Raw genomic sequence first — 15,195 nt, 5'->3', positions numbered from 1 at the left:
GAAAAGAGCAACCGGGGAAGTGTGCGAAAGTATACTAAAGCCCCATAGGTTACTAGCCTAGGCGCAGAGAGAATCGATTACCTAAATCACCAAAACTCTTTCGTATGCAATCTTGGAAGAAAATATCAACAATATCTTATATGTATAAAACTGCCTATAGCTTCAATAAATTTTAAAACTGGGAAATCTGTATATCATGCATGAAAGTACTATGGCCAAACACCTAGGCTACGAAGCCTAGTGTAGGCTAGGATCGGTTACCACAATCGCCGAAACTGGAATACTAATGGCATCATATAAAGAATTCCTATTGTAAAGCTAAATAGCTAGAATTATTAAAGTATAAGGACCGGGAACGTCGCTCTGGCTAACTAAATGACTCATGCATGGCGAGCGACAGCGTCCAGGACGCCTCCGGTAGGCAACAGCTCTTGTATACGTTAATATCGCTTTCGATTTATTTCAAAACACCAAGAGCTTACATTTATACATAAAGATAATACTCAACTTTCCAGAGGCAGAAGAGGCTGGAGAAAGCATCATAATGTTGAAAATATTCCAAGATTACGAGGAAAACACAGGGAAAACACCGAGTTGTTGAGCTACGGAAAAAGTAATGAAGATGGCGCCGTCGGCGGCATTGTGTACACACTCGAAGCGGGATAGGAGAGGTACCTTATTAACAGCTCTCTTTTCATTCTGGTTTTTTGTTTTCTTGCCACTTTGACCCCTCGAAATGTTAATTCTATTCGGGGTGAAGATAGCTATGTGGCGTGTCAAGAATACGTCCTCTGATATTACGCGATATCCCATGTTAAGTTTATTTAGGGATATTCGCTCCAGGAGTTAGAATTCTGGATACCTTAAGGTGAATTCTCTGGGAATATCACCATAGTCAAATATACCCTAGGAAGCTACCCTAAAGGAACTTCCATCAGGACTACATGGCCTGAGCCCAAAAAGTCTCATTTGTTCCCAAAATTATTGGATACTCATAAAATGACTCTGCATAGAATATTATTTTTGTGTTGAATCCTTGTTTCAGGTAAGAGAGCTCATGAAGAGAGATGTTTCTCCCAGTCCAACTCCTAATTTCCTCAATATTTTTTTTCTACTTCTCAGTTCTACTTTGGCATCCTCCTAACTATACGTATAAGCTTCTTCCCTTTTGCTATTCAAACTGAGTAATATTTCCCCTATTCTTTACTTTTTTTATTTTTTATTTTCGTATGTAAATGGCATAGATATTATCACATCCTTTACATTTCACTCACCTTGATGAATGGGCAAGTTGATCATGATTGTGAAGGTAATAGCATTCAAAGCCATGTGTGAGAGTATTGGATGACCTTGGTCATCCTGAAGAAGGTTTAAACCTTTTTGGCAAACTATTCTCAAGGGTCTGGTCATTGGAATCCAGGGGGATCCAATCCTTGAGGTAAGACTCTTGCCTTTTATCCAGAAGCCCATCATTACAGATACATGAAGGATGGTTCCATTATTTTATGGTCTAAGTCCTAACAGGTGTGTTTAGCTTACACCTGTGCCTCTATATCTGTTTTGGTGCTATCCCACGCCCAGGGTATGAATGGACCATCTAGGAAGTATACTGCCACAATGCTGATGTGGGAGAATATAAATTTAATTTCCAACATAAGATACCTTCGTATTCTCAGGTAGGTAAATCAACAAATAACAAGTAATTGAACATTGATATATGGATCCTCTAACAAATGACCCCCCTCCTCTAGCACTATTGATGGCCTTGGATGCTCCAAGTGACAAAAAATCTGTTAAAGATCGAGGAACTACAAAGAACCTCTCCAATAATCATTCCTTCAGTGTTCTCACACTGGAGCCTTTTGTTTCATCCTCACTAGGACATTGAGGGTAAAAAAAGGAGAATATCAGAGTATATTGTATAGGAGTTGCCCGTAATACAAACTATGTTGTGGCCTATTGGTAACGTCAGTGCCTGTTGATCGCCAGACTGGGGTTCGAGTCCTGCTCAAACTTGATAGTTCCTTTAGTATCTACAATCTCACCGTCCTTGTGAGCTAAGGAAGGATGGGGAGTTAGGGAGAGCCTATAGGTCTAATAGCTACATCATCAGCAGCCATTGCCTGGCCCTCCCTGGTCCTAGCGTGGGTGGTGAGGGGTCTTGGTCACTGATCATATGTATATATGGTCAGTTTCTAGGGCATTGTCATGCTTGGTAGGCTCATGTTACTGCCCATTGCTTTTGCCATTCATGAGCGACCTTTAAACCTTTAAAACATTTAATACTTTTCGGGAAAATCAAAAGAATAGAATTAAAACAAGTAATAAACAAACTTTGAAAGCCTATATTACTCTTGCCGACCCTTCCATAAGGCTAAAGTCTCCTTTACATTTGTTAGAAATAATAAAGTCCCAGCCTCTCTAGCCTTGTGAAGCTGTATCACAGCCAAAATATTATCAACTCTGGATATGACTTCATAGCCAAGGAAACCAATCTCCTAGGAGAAGGAAAGGAAGTTGCTCCCAGGATTATAGCAGAACCAATCTGGTATGTCATGTCTTGCAAGGAAGGGCATAGCAATATGATGAAGGGCTATGAGTTTTTAGAGGACAAAGTTATAACCATTCTTCAAGGCAATTTGAAAAGGTATGATTAAGGTTTGCTATTTGATACTGGCAGTAAAACACAAGCACTGTGCTGCTTAAAGAATTTGCATCTTTCTACTCCAATATTATTGAGAGTATCTCCACACAATACACAATCATGCTAGAGAGATAATTTGTTGTAGGGATCTCTTATGAGTTCTCAGAAGAGGACATATTAAAGATGGTGTTCCCCCACAATATTTAAAGTTCAAAAGCCCAAAGATACCAATCATGCAATCTTGCTAGTATTTACCACACATTGCCTGACTCTGTAGGAAATAGACCTGAAAATTTTTATTTAACAAAAATACATCCTCAACCTGCCCAATGTTATAATGTTATGATTTTGGCCAGATTAATATCAAATGCACTAGTGGCCAAAGATGTTTTACCTGCTGTAAATTTCAAGACCTTTCTACAGATTGTTTAGCAGGTAAATTTTGTTTTCATTGTAAGGATCTAAATATCCAAATTTACAACAATTTTGTCGATATAAATATGAACAAGCAATCATTGAGACAACAAATAATGAACACACAACATTTGGTGCATACAGAAAGAACTTTTGGGTAATAGTCATGTCCAAAGATCGACTTGAGTACTCAGGTATTTTGTCTAGTCCATGTCAATTAACTTCTAGTTCAAAACCTATGCGCCTAAAGTCCTAATTTACTGAATCGTGACTACTCCACCTCTTCTGCATCAAGTCACGCAAAACCACTGTTTTCTTGTATTTCTGCTGTTACTACTAAATTTTCATCCAAATACTCATATACCAATAAACTAAAAATGCAAAAAGCACTGGCACTCAATATCATCTATACAAGCAAGAAACTCAGATTAGTTACCCATGGTAATAGACACATATATGTTTATATGATTGATAAATAGTCATTTGTTCCTACGCAGATACAACTCCTCGTTATTTATAAAGATTTGCTGTACTCCTATACTGTTTGGCTATGATCAGAAAGAAGGAATTCTTCGGATGCTGGTAACTTTGTGTTGTTATTAGCTGTATACTCATGCTGGGGGCAAAAGCTGCAGCCTTAGCGAGGCTGTCCACTCTTCTGGTCATGCTAGAGGACGTACATCGCTACGATCACTTTCCACGCTGTGTTGTGCCTAACCTTTGTGCCTTTCCTTCCTTATGTACTAGTGATTATGAATGGTGCTCATGGTAGTATGTGTACTTAACCCTGGCTTTGAAGATTGCCCTTGTAGTAAATTCATTAGTTGTGTCTAGCCAGATCTCAATCCTGTTTGTTCTAGTTGTCGTTGTAAGCAGTGCTCGTATACTTCAACTTGTGATTTTGCAGGGAGAAGCATGGTGCTTGTCGCAAGAAGGCGGATAAGAGAGATTGATCTCCTACCACTTCTTCCTCTCTTGAAAACAACAAACAGAAGCCTTCTCTCTCGGCACACGATATTTTCCTCTCAGATCCTTTTTTATTGGAGTTTCTCAAGGCTCCAGTAACCAAGGTATTTAAACTAAAATTATTGTAATTTATTATGCAGGAAGGAATCAAATATTATTAAAGGGAATGAGAAGCTGAAAATAATTAGGTAAAAAGAATGAAAAGAAGGGAAATAAATTGAAAGGATAATGTATTACAATTTAATGTGAAGAGAGGATGTTAACTTACATACATATAACATGGATTTTTATTGAGCGAGACACAGACTGCGAGTTTATAATTCTAGACAAGACTGTGTCTAAACAGGGGCTCTTTACAGTTCATATACAGAACTGTAGCTTATGTATAGCATACACTTCATTCTCAATGAAGGCAATCCATAAGATGTAGTGCGTCACAGATTTTACTGCTAAAGCTTTGTAAATGTTACTGATGATTTACAGTAATTTTTTATTTGATTTTTTTCCACTTGTGGTAGGAAAAATATTCATACATTTGTTGGAAAACAACTAAATATATTTACAGCATTATACTGTATACGAAACCTTAAAACACAGCATTCAATTTAGTCAGCTGACTGACTAGTTTAAACTGTCATTGTTGCATTCTGAAAAGATGATTGTGCTTCATTAAAGCATTTTTGTGCTTTTGTTTTCAATTTCGGGTACATTTCAGCCATCAGCTATTAGTGACTTTTTTACTTTACAGTATCAGCAAGTGTTGATAGACACAAACAATTGTTTTGTCATACTTAATCTTAAGTTAGTGGCAATGACTTTTGTGTTATGAGCTGTCTTATCTGGGACTGAAGCTGTATTAATAATGTACAATTACCTCTGAAAAGTAGTATGAATTAAAATACCATGTTTGAAACCACATGAAAACAATGTTGCGCAGTATAGTGGGTTACCTAGTGCGTTATAGTCACCGCGATCAGTCCCGGCAAAATAGGCCGCGTCCACATTGTCATAGCATGCTTCCACCATTCACAAGAGTTCCTGCTCAGCACAAGCACTGCTTATGTTATCCAACAAAAATTCCAGTAGAATTTGTCTTATAACTTTTTTCTTCACTTTTAATTATAATTTCTACAGTTATCTCTCACAAAACATAACACCAGTATCTATAAAGTTAAAACTACTGTATCAGAACCAGTGATAAGGAGCACACACAGACAACTTGGGCATTTTATTTAAATCCAAATCCTTACAGTGTGTGTAGGTAAACCATGAGGGAGAGAGAAAGAGAGAGAGAATCTTAATAATAATAAGCCTTATTTCTAATATTTGCATTGATTTTTATATATTACCTTTAAAATTAATACATTTTTAAAAAATAGGTCTTATATTTAAAATTATTTATATGACTTCATTACATATAGAATCATAGGGTTAAAAAAATTGAAATCATTGATTTATTATATTTTTAAATATGATATTTAAAATCATAAGTCTCTAACATTATATTTTAAAAACACTTATGTTAATAATAACAAGTAGAAAGGTGATAAAATTAGTAAAAGTAGTAAAATATCATGTAGGAAAAATAGTTGGTGCTCCAGTGTTCCGAGATGGAAGGATGAACACGTGATCGCGATTACGAGTGCTTGTTCGATGATCACAAAGCTAGCAATGATAACAGGCGCTCTTATTTGAAGCACTTGCCTTGGTGCACAGCGCGCGCTCTCCGATCCCCTTCCAAGGTGGACAGGGGGTAGCTGATAAAGAAGCAAGACTTTTACACCCATCAGCCTAGACCATGATGATTAGTGAACGGAAGAAAACTACTCCTGCTTGAGAGTCTGTCCTTACCTCTTAAGTGCGCTCGGTCTAGACATGTAGTCAGCTGACTTTGTACATAGTGCCGGTCGAAAGAAAATATCACCGCTGCCGCCCTTCTTCTCCTTTTGAACGATTAGTCATTCAAGACATTCGATTGATAGGAGTTTCATTTATGTCACTCCAACCGTTTCTCTCCACAGCACAATGCTGATCAGTCCTTCACTGAGGAGAAAGAAAGAGACTGCAAGATTACATGCTATTTTACTTTAACTTGGGCTGTAAACAATAACACACATCTAGGAGAACACCATTGTATAAGCTCATTATCGTGCATCTGTTGTCACCATCTAACTTGTTCATTCACTCATCAGGACAATACTAGGTGTTAGTAGGTAGCATGCTACTAGGTGTTCGCGAGTTCTTGACAGAGCGCCATTTCACATGTTCGCGATCGCATGCCGCAACCTTAACTACTCACCATCAGCCACGCACCATCTAACCTGATCATGATCAATCGCGTAGTATCTCACCTGCTCATGATTGATCACACACCATCTCACTTGCTTGCTAGAGGGAGCTCCTATCGGAGCACATCCGATAGTACTTAAATTTTTATTTTTTTCTTACAGTATAACAGGGGTGCAATTGCTTCTGATTGCAAGTACTGTACTTCATCAAGTGACGAGCACTCGTCGATTCTTGACATCACATCTCTTCGCACATAAGTGCTCCCTGCTGAGGCACTCTATCTTTACATTGGGAACCCTCTGCCTTTCACATTTGTCGTTTTAAAAGCTATATTCGTCTGATAAGTTCTCATATTAGCCGTCCAGTAAGGCAAGAAACTTAATTTCTCATTAATCAGTTAATTTTGTGAAGCAAGAGATTACTTACCGAGAACATTCTTTCCCCCAAAGATATGTATCGGTATGTGTTATAAGGGCTTAAACACCAGCTACCTGTCCTCGCTCAGAAATGAGCATGCACTCTACTGGTAGGAGTAAGGGCCCTTATCTAACTTTCATGTAAAATCCTCAAGCTTTCGGCTGAGCGAGGGAAAAAATTCATACTGTAAGGAGTTCCCTTGGAAACAGACATTGGTACACACTGTTTGTCAACCGTCGTCAGTCTCGTACCAAAGGAGATAACCTTAACTGAATGCTAATGCTGCCGGCTTTTTTTGAGGCAGAAGTGTTATTACATAACGCAGGACTCTCATCCAGCCCCTCTACCTCTGGATTAATTTGTTTATATCTTACTTGACAGACTTGAATAGTATAAGAACAGAAATTTTCTTTTACAACATCCTTGGTTGTTTGGGCTGTGAACCAGACGGTACTTTTGACACTGGTCTGAGAAGTGTCAAGGGGGCTATTCTCCACACCGTGTCAGGTGCGAGATCAGCAATCCCGGAATTATAGCCAGCGAGTTTGGTGAAAAGAAGTTCCTCCCACCTAAGGATTAGTTTCCTAATTAAAAAGCGAAGCTTTATATTTCTCTAGGAACCCAAGTCCTTTAACTCTACTTTCTGCCATCACCTCCTCCGAAAGTCCCAGATGCAATCAAAGTGATTGTTGAGTGTACCGGCAAGGGGCTTGGCTTCCTTGCCACTGGCCGTTAGTTGCCAATGCCTTGTTATAAGTTTTTACTGCCGAGTTCCAGCTGCACTTGAATAACTTTCCTGATAAAAGGACTCAAGTTTGTATCGTTAGGAAAACCAAATTACTTATAAAATTTGGTATGTAGAATTTTTAATAAGTTTTGGGGGTTAAATATTGATAAACTGAGCTTCTATAGGAGAAGCAATATGATTATCAGGTGAGTATAGAAATAAATTTTATCTTGAAAATTTTGTTTTTTTTTTGGAGAATTGGAATTTGGTTTTATAGTATTTAAATGGTTCGACTTTTTAATCGGAAAATCATTCACTTAAAGATTTCAAGTCTAAGACCCTTTTCCTAATGGAATTGACTTCAGATAAATGCCTAATAGGGGCACTATTTTTTATAGTAGGAATTGAGGAGCATAAGATGATGTGTCTTTTTTACTTCTTAAGAGCGAAATATAATACGAAGAGTCTACCTACCACAATTTTTAAAAATGGATGAAAGCATTTCATCAGAAAATATTTTTCCTATTTCAGTAAAAGTTATTCAGTGTTATTAGGACAAAACTGGACATTAGAGGTAGTGTCCCTATATTTCTGTGGGATTATAGTTCTAAATTGTCTAGAAATGTAGCGTCATTTCTAGTTAGAAGTTTGGTCACAGAAGTTCGCAAAGAATTGGATTCCTATCTAATAATTTTGTCTTAAAGGTTTAGGTTAAGTATATTAGAAGTGCAGCTGCATCTCTATTATTACAGAAATCTTAATTTGGAAAGTGTTTTAGTGGCAGCTCAATTGTGTGCAAAGACTATTCGCTAAACATTATCTTGAAGAGTCCTGGTTTGTTTTTCGAGATTTGCTGGGCTCTTAGATTCTATAGTGGCTCAGGGTGCTGTCGTCTATAAACTGTTTTGAGTTCAGTTAATTTATAATTTTATTATTTTTGAAAAATTATAATTTCATTTGCATAGTATTGGATTTATATGGAGTAGGTAATTAAAGGTAAGATGTCATTTAAAGACGATTTGAAAGGCTGTACAGTGGAACCTCTACATACGAATTTAATCCGTTCCAGAACCAACTTCGGATGTAGAAAATGTTCGGTTGTCGAAACGAATTTTCCCATAAGAATACATTGAAATAGGATTAATCCGTGGTTGAGCCCAAAAACCTATGATAACTTCTTAATAAACTACTACACATAATTTTCCCATGAGAATAATGAACACTAAATTAGATAATAGACATGTAAATAAGAAGAATTAGCAAAAAATTATAAATAAGAAACGGGTTTTTAGCGTCACTTTACCTTAGAAACTCCAGCGCAGGTGTTGTTAGTCTTGCTACGCAGAGAGGAGACGGACGGGCGGCGAGGAGGTAGAGAGGTTAACTACGATAAACGTACACTACCGTAACTTATTCTAACTTACACTAAGTGAACTTTAACATAACTTAGCTTTTTTTTTTTATAGTTTATATTTTTTTTTTACATTTTCTTTTTTTCTTTTTGATGATTAATTTTAATCACTTTCACTCTCTACACTTAAAATTGATTGAATTTTTTTCTCTTCACTCTTTGCTGTTTTCTTTGAACCACTTCCTTCCTCTTCATCACGAGTTCGCTTCGTAGTTTTTTTAAAGAAGCTATCGATAAAAAGTCGCTTGGTACAGCTTTTCAGAATGTTTCGAAAATAAGTTAGGGAAACATCATCAAACTGCGCAGCTACACGACAAACCTGCAATTTCTTTGGATGGTATTTGTCGATGAAGTCGACCACGTCTTGATATTTTCCTAACACCTCTTTTATTTGCGCGGAACTTATTGCAAGTTCACTCATACGGACGCCACGCTCATGCTTTTCAATAATTCCTTGCTTTACTTCTAAAGAAAGCATTCCCTTATTCCTTTTCTCACCACTACCACTACCACTTGCGAAACTAAGCCTTTTAGGACCCATGATTTTCGTAAAATACCGTAAAAGGATGAATGTAAAAAATCACGATTAAAACACAATTAATAGCAGAACGCACAGGGCACAACCACATAAAGCCAACGAGAACAGAGGACTGACCCAAGCCACGCTAATTGAGGGTCCCTCCGAGGTTGAAGTGCTGCCTTCTATTGGCGGAAATAATAAACACATCAGGCGCTATGAGCACCGACTACGCATACGAGTATTGTTTACTTCGGGTGTCGAAAAAAAAATTCGGGTGTAGAGTAGGAACGTGTTCGAATTGTACTTCGCGTGTCGAAAAATTCGGATACAACCGGTACGACGAAAATTGCTACTTCGTGTGTCGAAATAAAATTCGGGTGTAGAGTAAAAAATTTGCTCGAATTTTACTTCGGATGTTGGAAAATTCGGATGTAGATACGTTCGTGTGTAGAGGTTCCACTGTACTGTATTTCAAATACTTTTCAACAAAAACATGTGTAGTCCCATATTTCAAACTGCATTTTGAGATGGTTTGTCATCAATAGTCTAGTCCAGTTGAATCTAGAATTTTGATTATTTCATAATATTTTAATTCTACAAATGACCTATCCCTTTCCTTCCTTGGTGTCCCACCTTCATCAGAGTATGGGATTCATCAATATGTACATCAGGGGAAGCTCATGAAGTTATGGAATTTTAATGAGTGATTTCTATACTCACCCATTATCTTCTATATGACCACCCTCTCTCCTATTGACTTTGGATAGGAATAGTTTTGACTTCAAGAATGAAGTAATAAGGTCCTTTTTCATATCAATGCTTTGCCAGAATTGCCAGACAATCTACAAGAAGAAGTGTCATAGTTTTACATCCTGTCATTAATCACTAGTGTGTCGTTACGTTGTTAGAAGCATTTTTCTATTCACAGGAAAGAAAATGGGAATTTGGGTTAATATAAAGAGTAAATGTCAATTAACCAAGCTGCCAGAGAAGAAGCAATATGAACATTTGTTTTAATTTGATTCTAGTTAATTAATTAAAATTAGTTTTTTATTTTAATTTTAGTTATGATTTTTAACAGGTCTTCCATTTCTGAAATGTTGGTTGCATCAGAAATGGCAATGCATTTGTCCTGTTTTTGGCATTTTTTAAAAAATTGTTTCATTTCTGTATTCTATATGTGGATGTTGATCTTTTCTGTCAATATTACATGAGAATAAGTTCACTTACAATTTTTTTTATTTATTTCTTTAATTTCTGTTTAGCTTCGTTTTAGTTTCCAAATTTACTTTCTATTTTCTTTAGATTTCATCAGTTTTGTCAAATTTGATGAATTGGAAGTAGCACATTCTATTTATTTTTTATTATTTTACTGAAGTTGTTGAAGTGTTGATCACCACAAAGCTGTTGTTAATTCAACTCTGAGGACTATGGCACTGCCAAAGTGATAAGCCATTATATTAATTTCTTGAAAATCATAACAAAGGCAACAGCTTAAAAGTGCACCCGAAAAATTATAAATCTAGCTCCCACAATAATCTGCTTGTAAATTTGAATGCATGCTGCTTTAGTGTTCAGCAGTTCAAATCCCAGAAGGAAGTTGGGTGGAAGGTATTAGTCAGTGTTCCTCCTCTTAAAGATTGTCATATGTTGCCCATTGAAGGGTTGCAATAGATTTATTCACTCATTGCTGGTGACGGAGGGGGGAAACCATAAGGATTAGAGTGAAATGGTACTTCCCATGATTCTAAGAATATGCTGTTGCATATCTGACTCTTCTGCCTTTCTTTTGCTTGCTGCTAAGTTAACTATTTAAGCCACATCATCTCACCAAATGATTTGACCCTTTTAGTTCACCAAAATTAGGACTTTACAACATGTATTATTGCATAGCCTAGCTCAGTAAATTTCCTTTCCATTGATGTATAATGGCATATATCTTGAAGATTTTAATATAAGAAAATAAAAAAATAAAAAATTATTGGACATGAATTGAGTCAGTTGGGGCCAAAGGAAGTAGTTTTCACCTGACATAAGTTATGTCTTATCACGCTCAAAAGGCCTTGGTTTTCTGCTACAGCAGTCAACTGTTGAAGCATGCAAGGAAGAGAGCATTGTTAGCATTTATTTTCAGTGAATTTATTGGAAATTTGCAACCTAAATTGTATGTTTCAAGTTGAGTGTAAAGTTGTTTACCAGATGCATTAAAAAGATGGCCTTTTGACTGAAATCTGACTTTATTTTGCTTGCCCTACACATTTTAGTTTGTGCTATAATAAGAAACATTTTAGCTCATTCTATTTATTGAATAAATTTATCCACTCTAAGTTTTACTGATACAAACATTTTGAATGCTTCAATCCGTGTGTATTAGCAGTTCCATGTTATAATGCAACTTTCTACTATATTTAAATAATACTTTAACCTTATCATACCCTTTTTTTTATCTAGAAAACACTACTTTAAAAGGCCTGTGCTGTGAAGCTGCATTAATTATAGCTAATTTTGACATACTCTTTTCATTGTCATCCAGATTGGAGGTTGTTCGATGATAGCAGAGTCAGTTTATGTCAAGAATCTCGTGTTGTTAATGAGCAGGCTTATTTGCTGCTTTATCGCCGAAGAGAGACACCATTTGTTATAAATCGTCAGTTACCACTACCTGCTCCAGTTTTGGAAGATGGTTCCTCTGAGCAGACAGCAGAAAATGAGGAATCTTGCCCTATGTCTGTTTCATCCACTTCTCAGTTATCATCATCTCAGCCTTCAACCTCAAGTCTAGAAGGAGAAGAACACTTAAGTACGACTCAGGAAGAACTTGATTAATTCACTTTATGATAGCCTTTGTAAGTCATTTTCATAGGATAGATTGCTGTGCAAGTAATTGGGTTGTCTAGCTTATACCGAAAAATCTACTTGCACAGAAATCCTGGTTGTGTAATTTTTATTATGTACAGTTTAGCACATCCAAGTACATTCTCAACAATTGGAACTTTAGCTTTATAGCCTGCCTCTTGAAATTGGTTAAAGTGTACTTTGATTTTTTAAAAATTTGTTTAATTGTAGTTCTTTTATCTTATTCAAGTTCATTTTCAGTTTTATCTTTTTTTCATACATCTAACATTACCTTTTCTTGTTATGGGTAATGAACACGGGTAAACCAATGCCACTTTTAGTCCAGTTCCATTTTTTCTTAGAGCAGATTCACTAAGATAGTCATGATGTGCAGACTCATTAATTTATTTTTGTAGCAATTATAAGTTGATGTATGATTGTCAGCTTTATTACTGAATATGATTTTCACATGTGTTTCTGTAAAGATGTAATTTATTTGTGTGATCTCTTTACTTGTTTAATATATTGTGATTAGTGTATGCTTCCTAAAGGATTTGTTTAGTGTTCAGGAAAGGAGTGCCAAAGCATGGTTTTTTTTAGAGATTTCTAATTCAAATTAAATTTAATTTCAAGAGAACATTGTACAGTATATTATGGAAATGCTAGCATTAAAATATTTTCTTTCAAGTCAATTGGGGATCAGCTACAGTTAAGCCTGTGTTCAATACAAATGAAAGGAGGTTATTAAACAAATGCACATTTTGCTGGTTAATAAAGTAAGTTTTTATATGTTCATGTATAACTTTGACCAGTATCTTATTCAAGCACAGTTTTAGATCTTTGTGTTTTATCTTTTTATAGCAAAATTTTGGTTGGAAAGATTGTGGTGCTTAGTCACTTAAGTATAGGATTTAAATTTGGTGCTGATGAGGATGTATTTGTTATTATATGCTAATAAGTTATTCAGGCTCTCTCTTTATGCAAACATTTAAATATCTTACATTGTATGGAAGTAAATGAAATTTTAATACCTCTTTTGATCATATGTTGTTTGTATTTATTGTACAGTATATTGGACTAGTTTTTATGTTCTATGCCAGTTCACTAAGAGAGTGATAAACTTGTGATCTGGTTGAGCTGTTGTATAATTATAAGTTATTTAGAAAAGATAAATTTAATGGCTCGCTGCTCAAAGGTCAAGCTAAATGTTCTGAAAGTATTATAAACAAGCATAAATGGAATTTTTTTCATGCATGGTCTTGAACAAGAAATATGAAATAAGCAGGAATGTTATTAACCAAAAGATTTGTGTACAGAGTGTATTGATTATAAAAAACAGGATTCTCTTGGATTGGAGGAACACAAAGCAGCCATTTGTAACAAATTGAGGTAGTAGTGGATAAAAAAAAAATAGCTTGAAATCTTAAGTTTTTGTTTCAATTCCAATTAAGAATTGACAGTTTAAAATTAGCTGCCTTCTTATCTAAAGTGTTACACAAATCATAGATTTGGAGAAAAGCATGTGACAATGCTCTGAGCAATCCTTTCCTGTATACATGACCCCAACTGTGGTAATTGCAAAGCAGAGTTTAAACTTAGTGTGTTATTTCATGAAATGAAATGAAGAACTCAAGGTAGTTCATTTGGTCTACAAGACCTGTCTCCCATAATTTGGTAGAGTAATAAGTTCTCTTTTATTGATGTGATGATTCATAGTTCTTAGTTTAAAAAAGAATAAACATTAGTCATGTAATAGTAACTGTCATTTTAGCATAACCTTTTTAATTGGTGAGGATAATGATTGCAGGAAAGGGAAATTGAGTAAGTTAATTGTGTTAAGGATATATATGTCAGCTGTTTTTGTTTTTGTTCAAGTGTACTTTCACCCATAATGACTATTTTTGTCATTGAAGCAAGTCTGATTTTTCACATAAGGTGTCTAAGGGTATTGCATCATTCCTCATTGTCGTGAAGATAAAAATTGCCTTTTACAAAAATTGTGATGGTCCTTTCTATAGTGCATAATGAAATATTCTAACTAATGTAAATTTAAAACACGAATTTGCAAGAAGCCAGTACAGTATACAGAATTATATGGTTTACTAGCTTCAAGCTACAAATTGAGGGAAAGAAAGGTATTGATATTAAGAAAAATTTACTCAAAAAGGAATTTTTGGAATTTATTTACTGTCATTGGAATGTGAAAAAAAGAGTAGGGTTTGTTAGCTGAATACTGTAGGTCTGTTTGACATAAAATACCAGTACAAAATAGAATTGTATTCCAGTGCTGTCAATGTACATCATTGGGATAAAGATAGTGCTTGCAATATAAAAGCTCACTGTTATGTATTTGACATACATGATTGAATGAAGAATCCTAGGAAATAATATTGTGTTTATTTGCATCCTTATGTAAAGTGGATTGTCAGAAGATGATCGTTGATCTTAGAAAGAACATAAATTCACCGATTCAAATCTTCTACTACTAATGCATACTTTTATTTAATGAGATATCGAGGAATATGGTAACAACGGAAGTATTTGTGCTAAGTAGCTGAATAATTGATAATTTCAAGAGAGAGATATCAATATTTTGCATTCATAATGGAACATTGTTTTGCATTCATAATGGAACATTGTTCACAGTTCTTGTGAAGGGTGTGTCACTGATTTTGTGGCAATTAAATAATAAATGATGAGAGGCTGCGAGAAATAGACGACTTTTACATCATAAAGAGGATTGACAGAACATGAGCCAAAATCATCTTCTTCCAAAGGAATGGATAAAATTCTTCAATGACATAAACAGTTGAAGTACAAGTTTCATTGATTTTCAAATTACTCGGATGTTTACCGTAAAATGCTCATAAGTTGTAGATAATCTATCTACTGTACACATCTTAGCAATTAGCATATAATATATATATATATATATATATATATATATATATATATATATATATATATATATA

The 15,195-nt window shown here is 35.4% G+C and overlaps 1 protein-coding gene across 1 annotated transcript in view; it reads left to right on the top strand.

Moving 5' to 3' along the window:
* The window catches only part of LOC137652682 (ubiquitin carboxyl-terminal hydrolase 19-like), a 328,815-nt gene extending 314,204 nt beyond the window's left edge, over window positions 1–14,611 (top strand). The window contains exon 19 of the mRNA XM_068386089.1: window positions 11,922–14,611. Within this exon, the coding sequence (XP_068242190.1) occupies window positions 11,922–12,214 (293 nt within the window). The 3' untranslated portion in view covers window positions 12,215–14,611. The remainder of the gene's footprint in view (window positions 1–11,921) is intronic.
* The last annotated feature ends 584 nt before the right edge of the window (window positions 14,612–15,195 follow it).

This window comes from Palaemon carinicauda, chromosome 1, assembly GCF_036898095.1.
Source record: "Palaemon carinicauda isolate YSFRI2023 chromosome 1, ASM3689809v2, whole genome shotgun sequence".
In the NCBI taxonomy this organism is placed as follows: domain Eukaryota; kingdom Metazoa; phylum Arthropoda; class Malacostraca; order Decapoda; family Palaemonidae; genus Palaemon; species Palaemon carinicauda.
The sequence above is the reverse complement of the archived record's forward strand: the minus strand, read 5'-3'. Positions and strand labels throughout refer to the sequence as shown.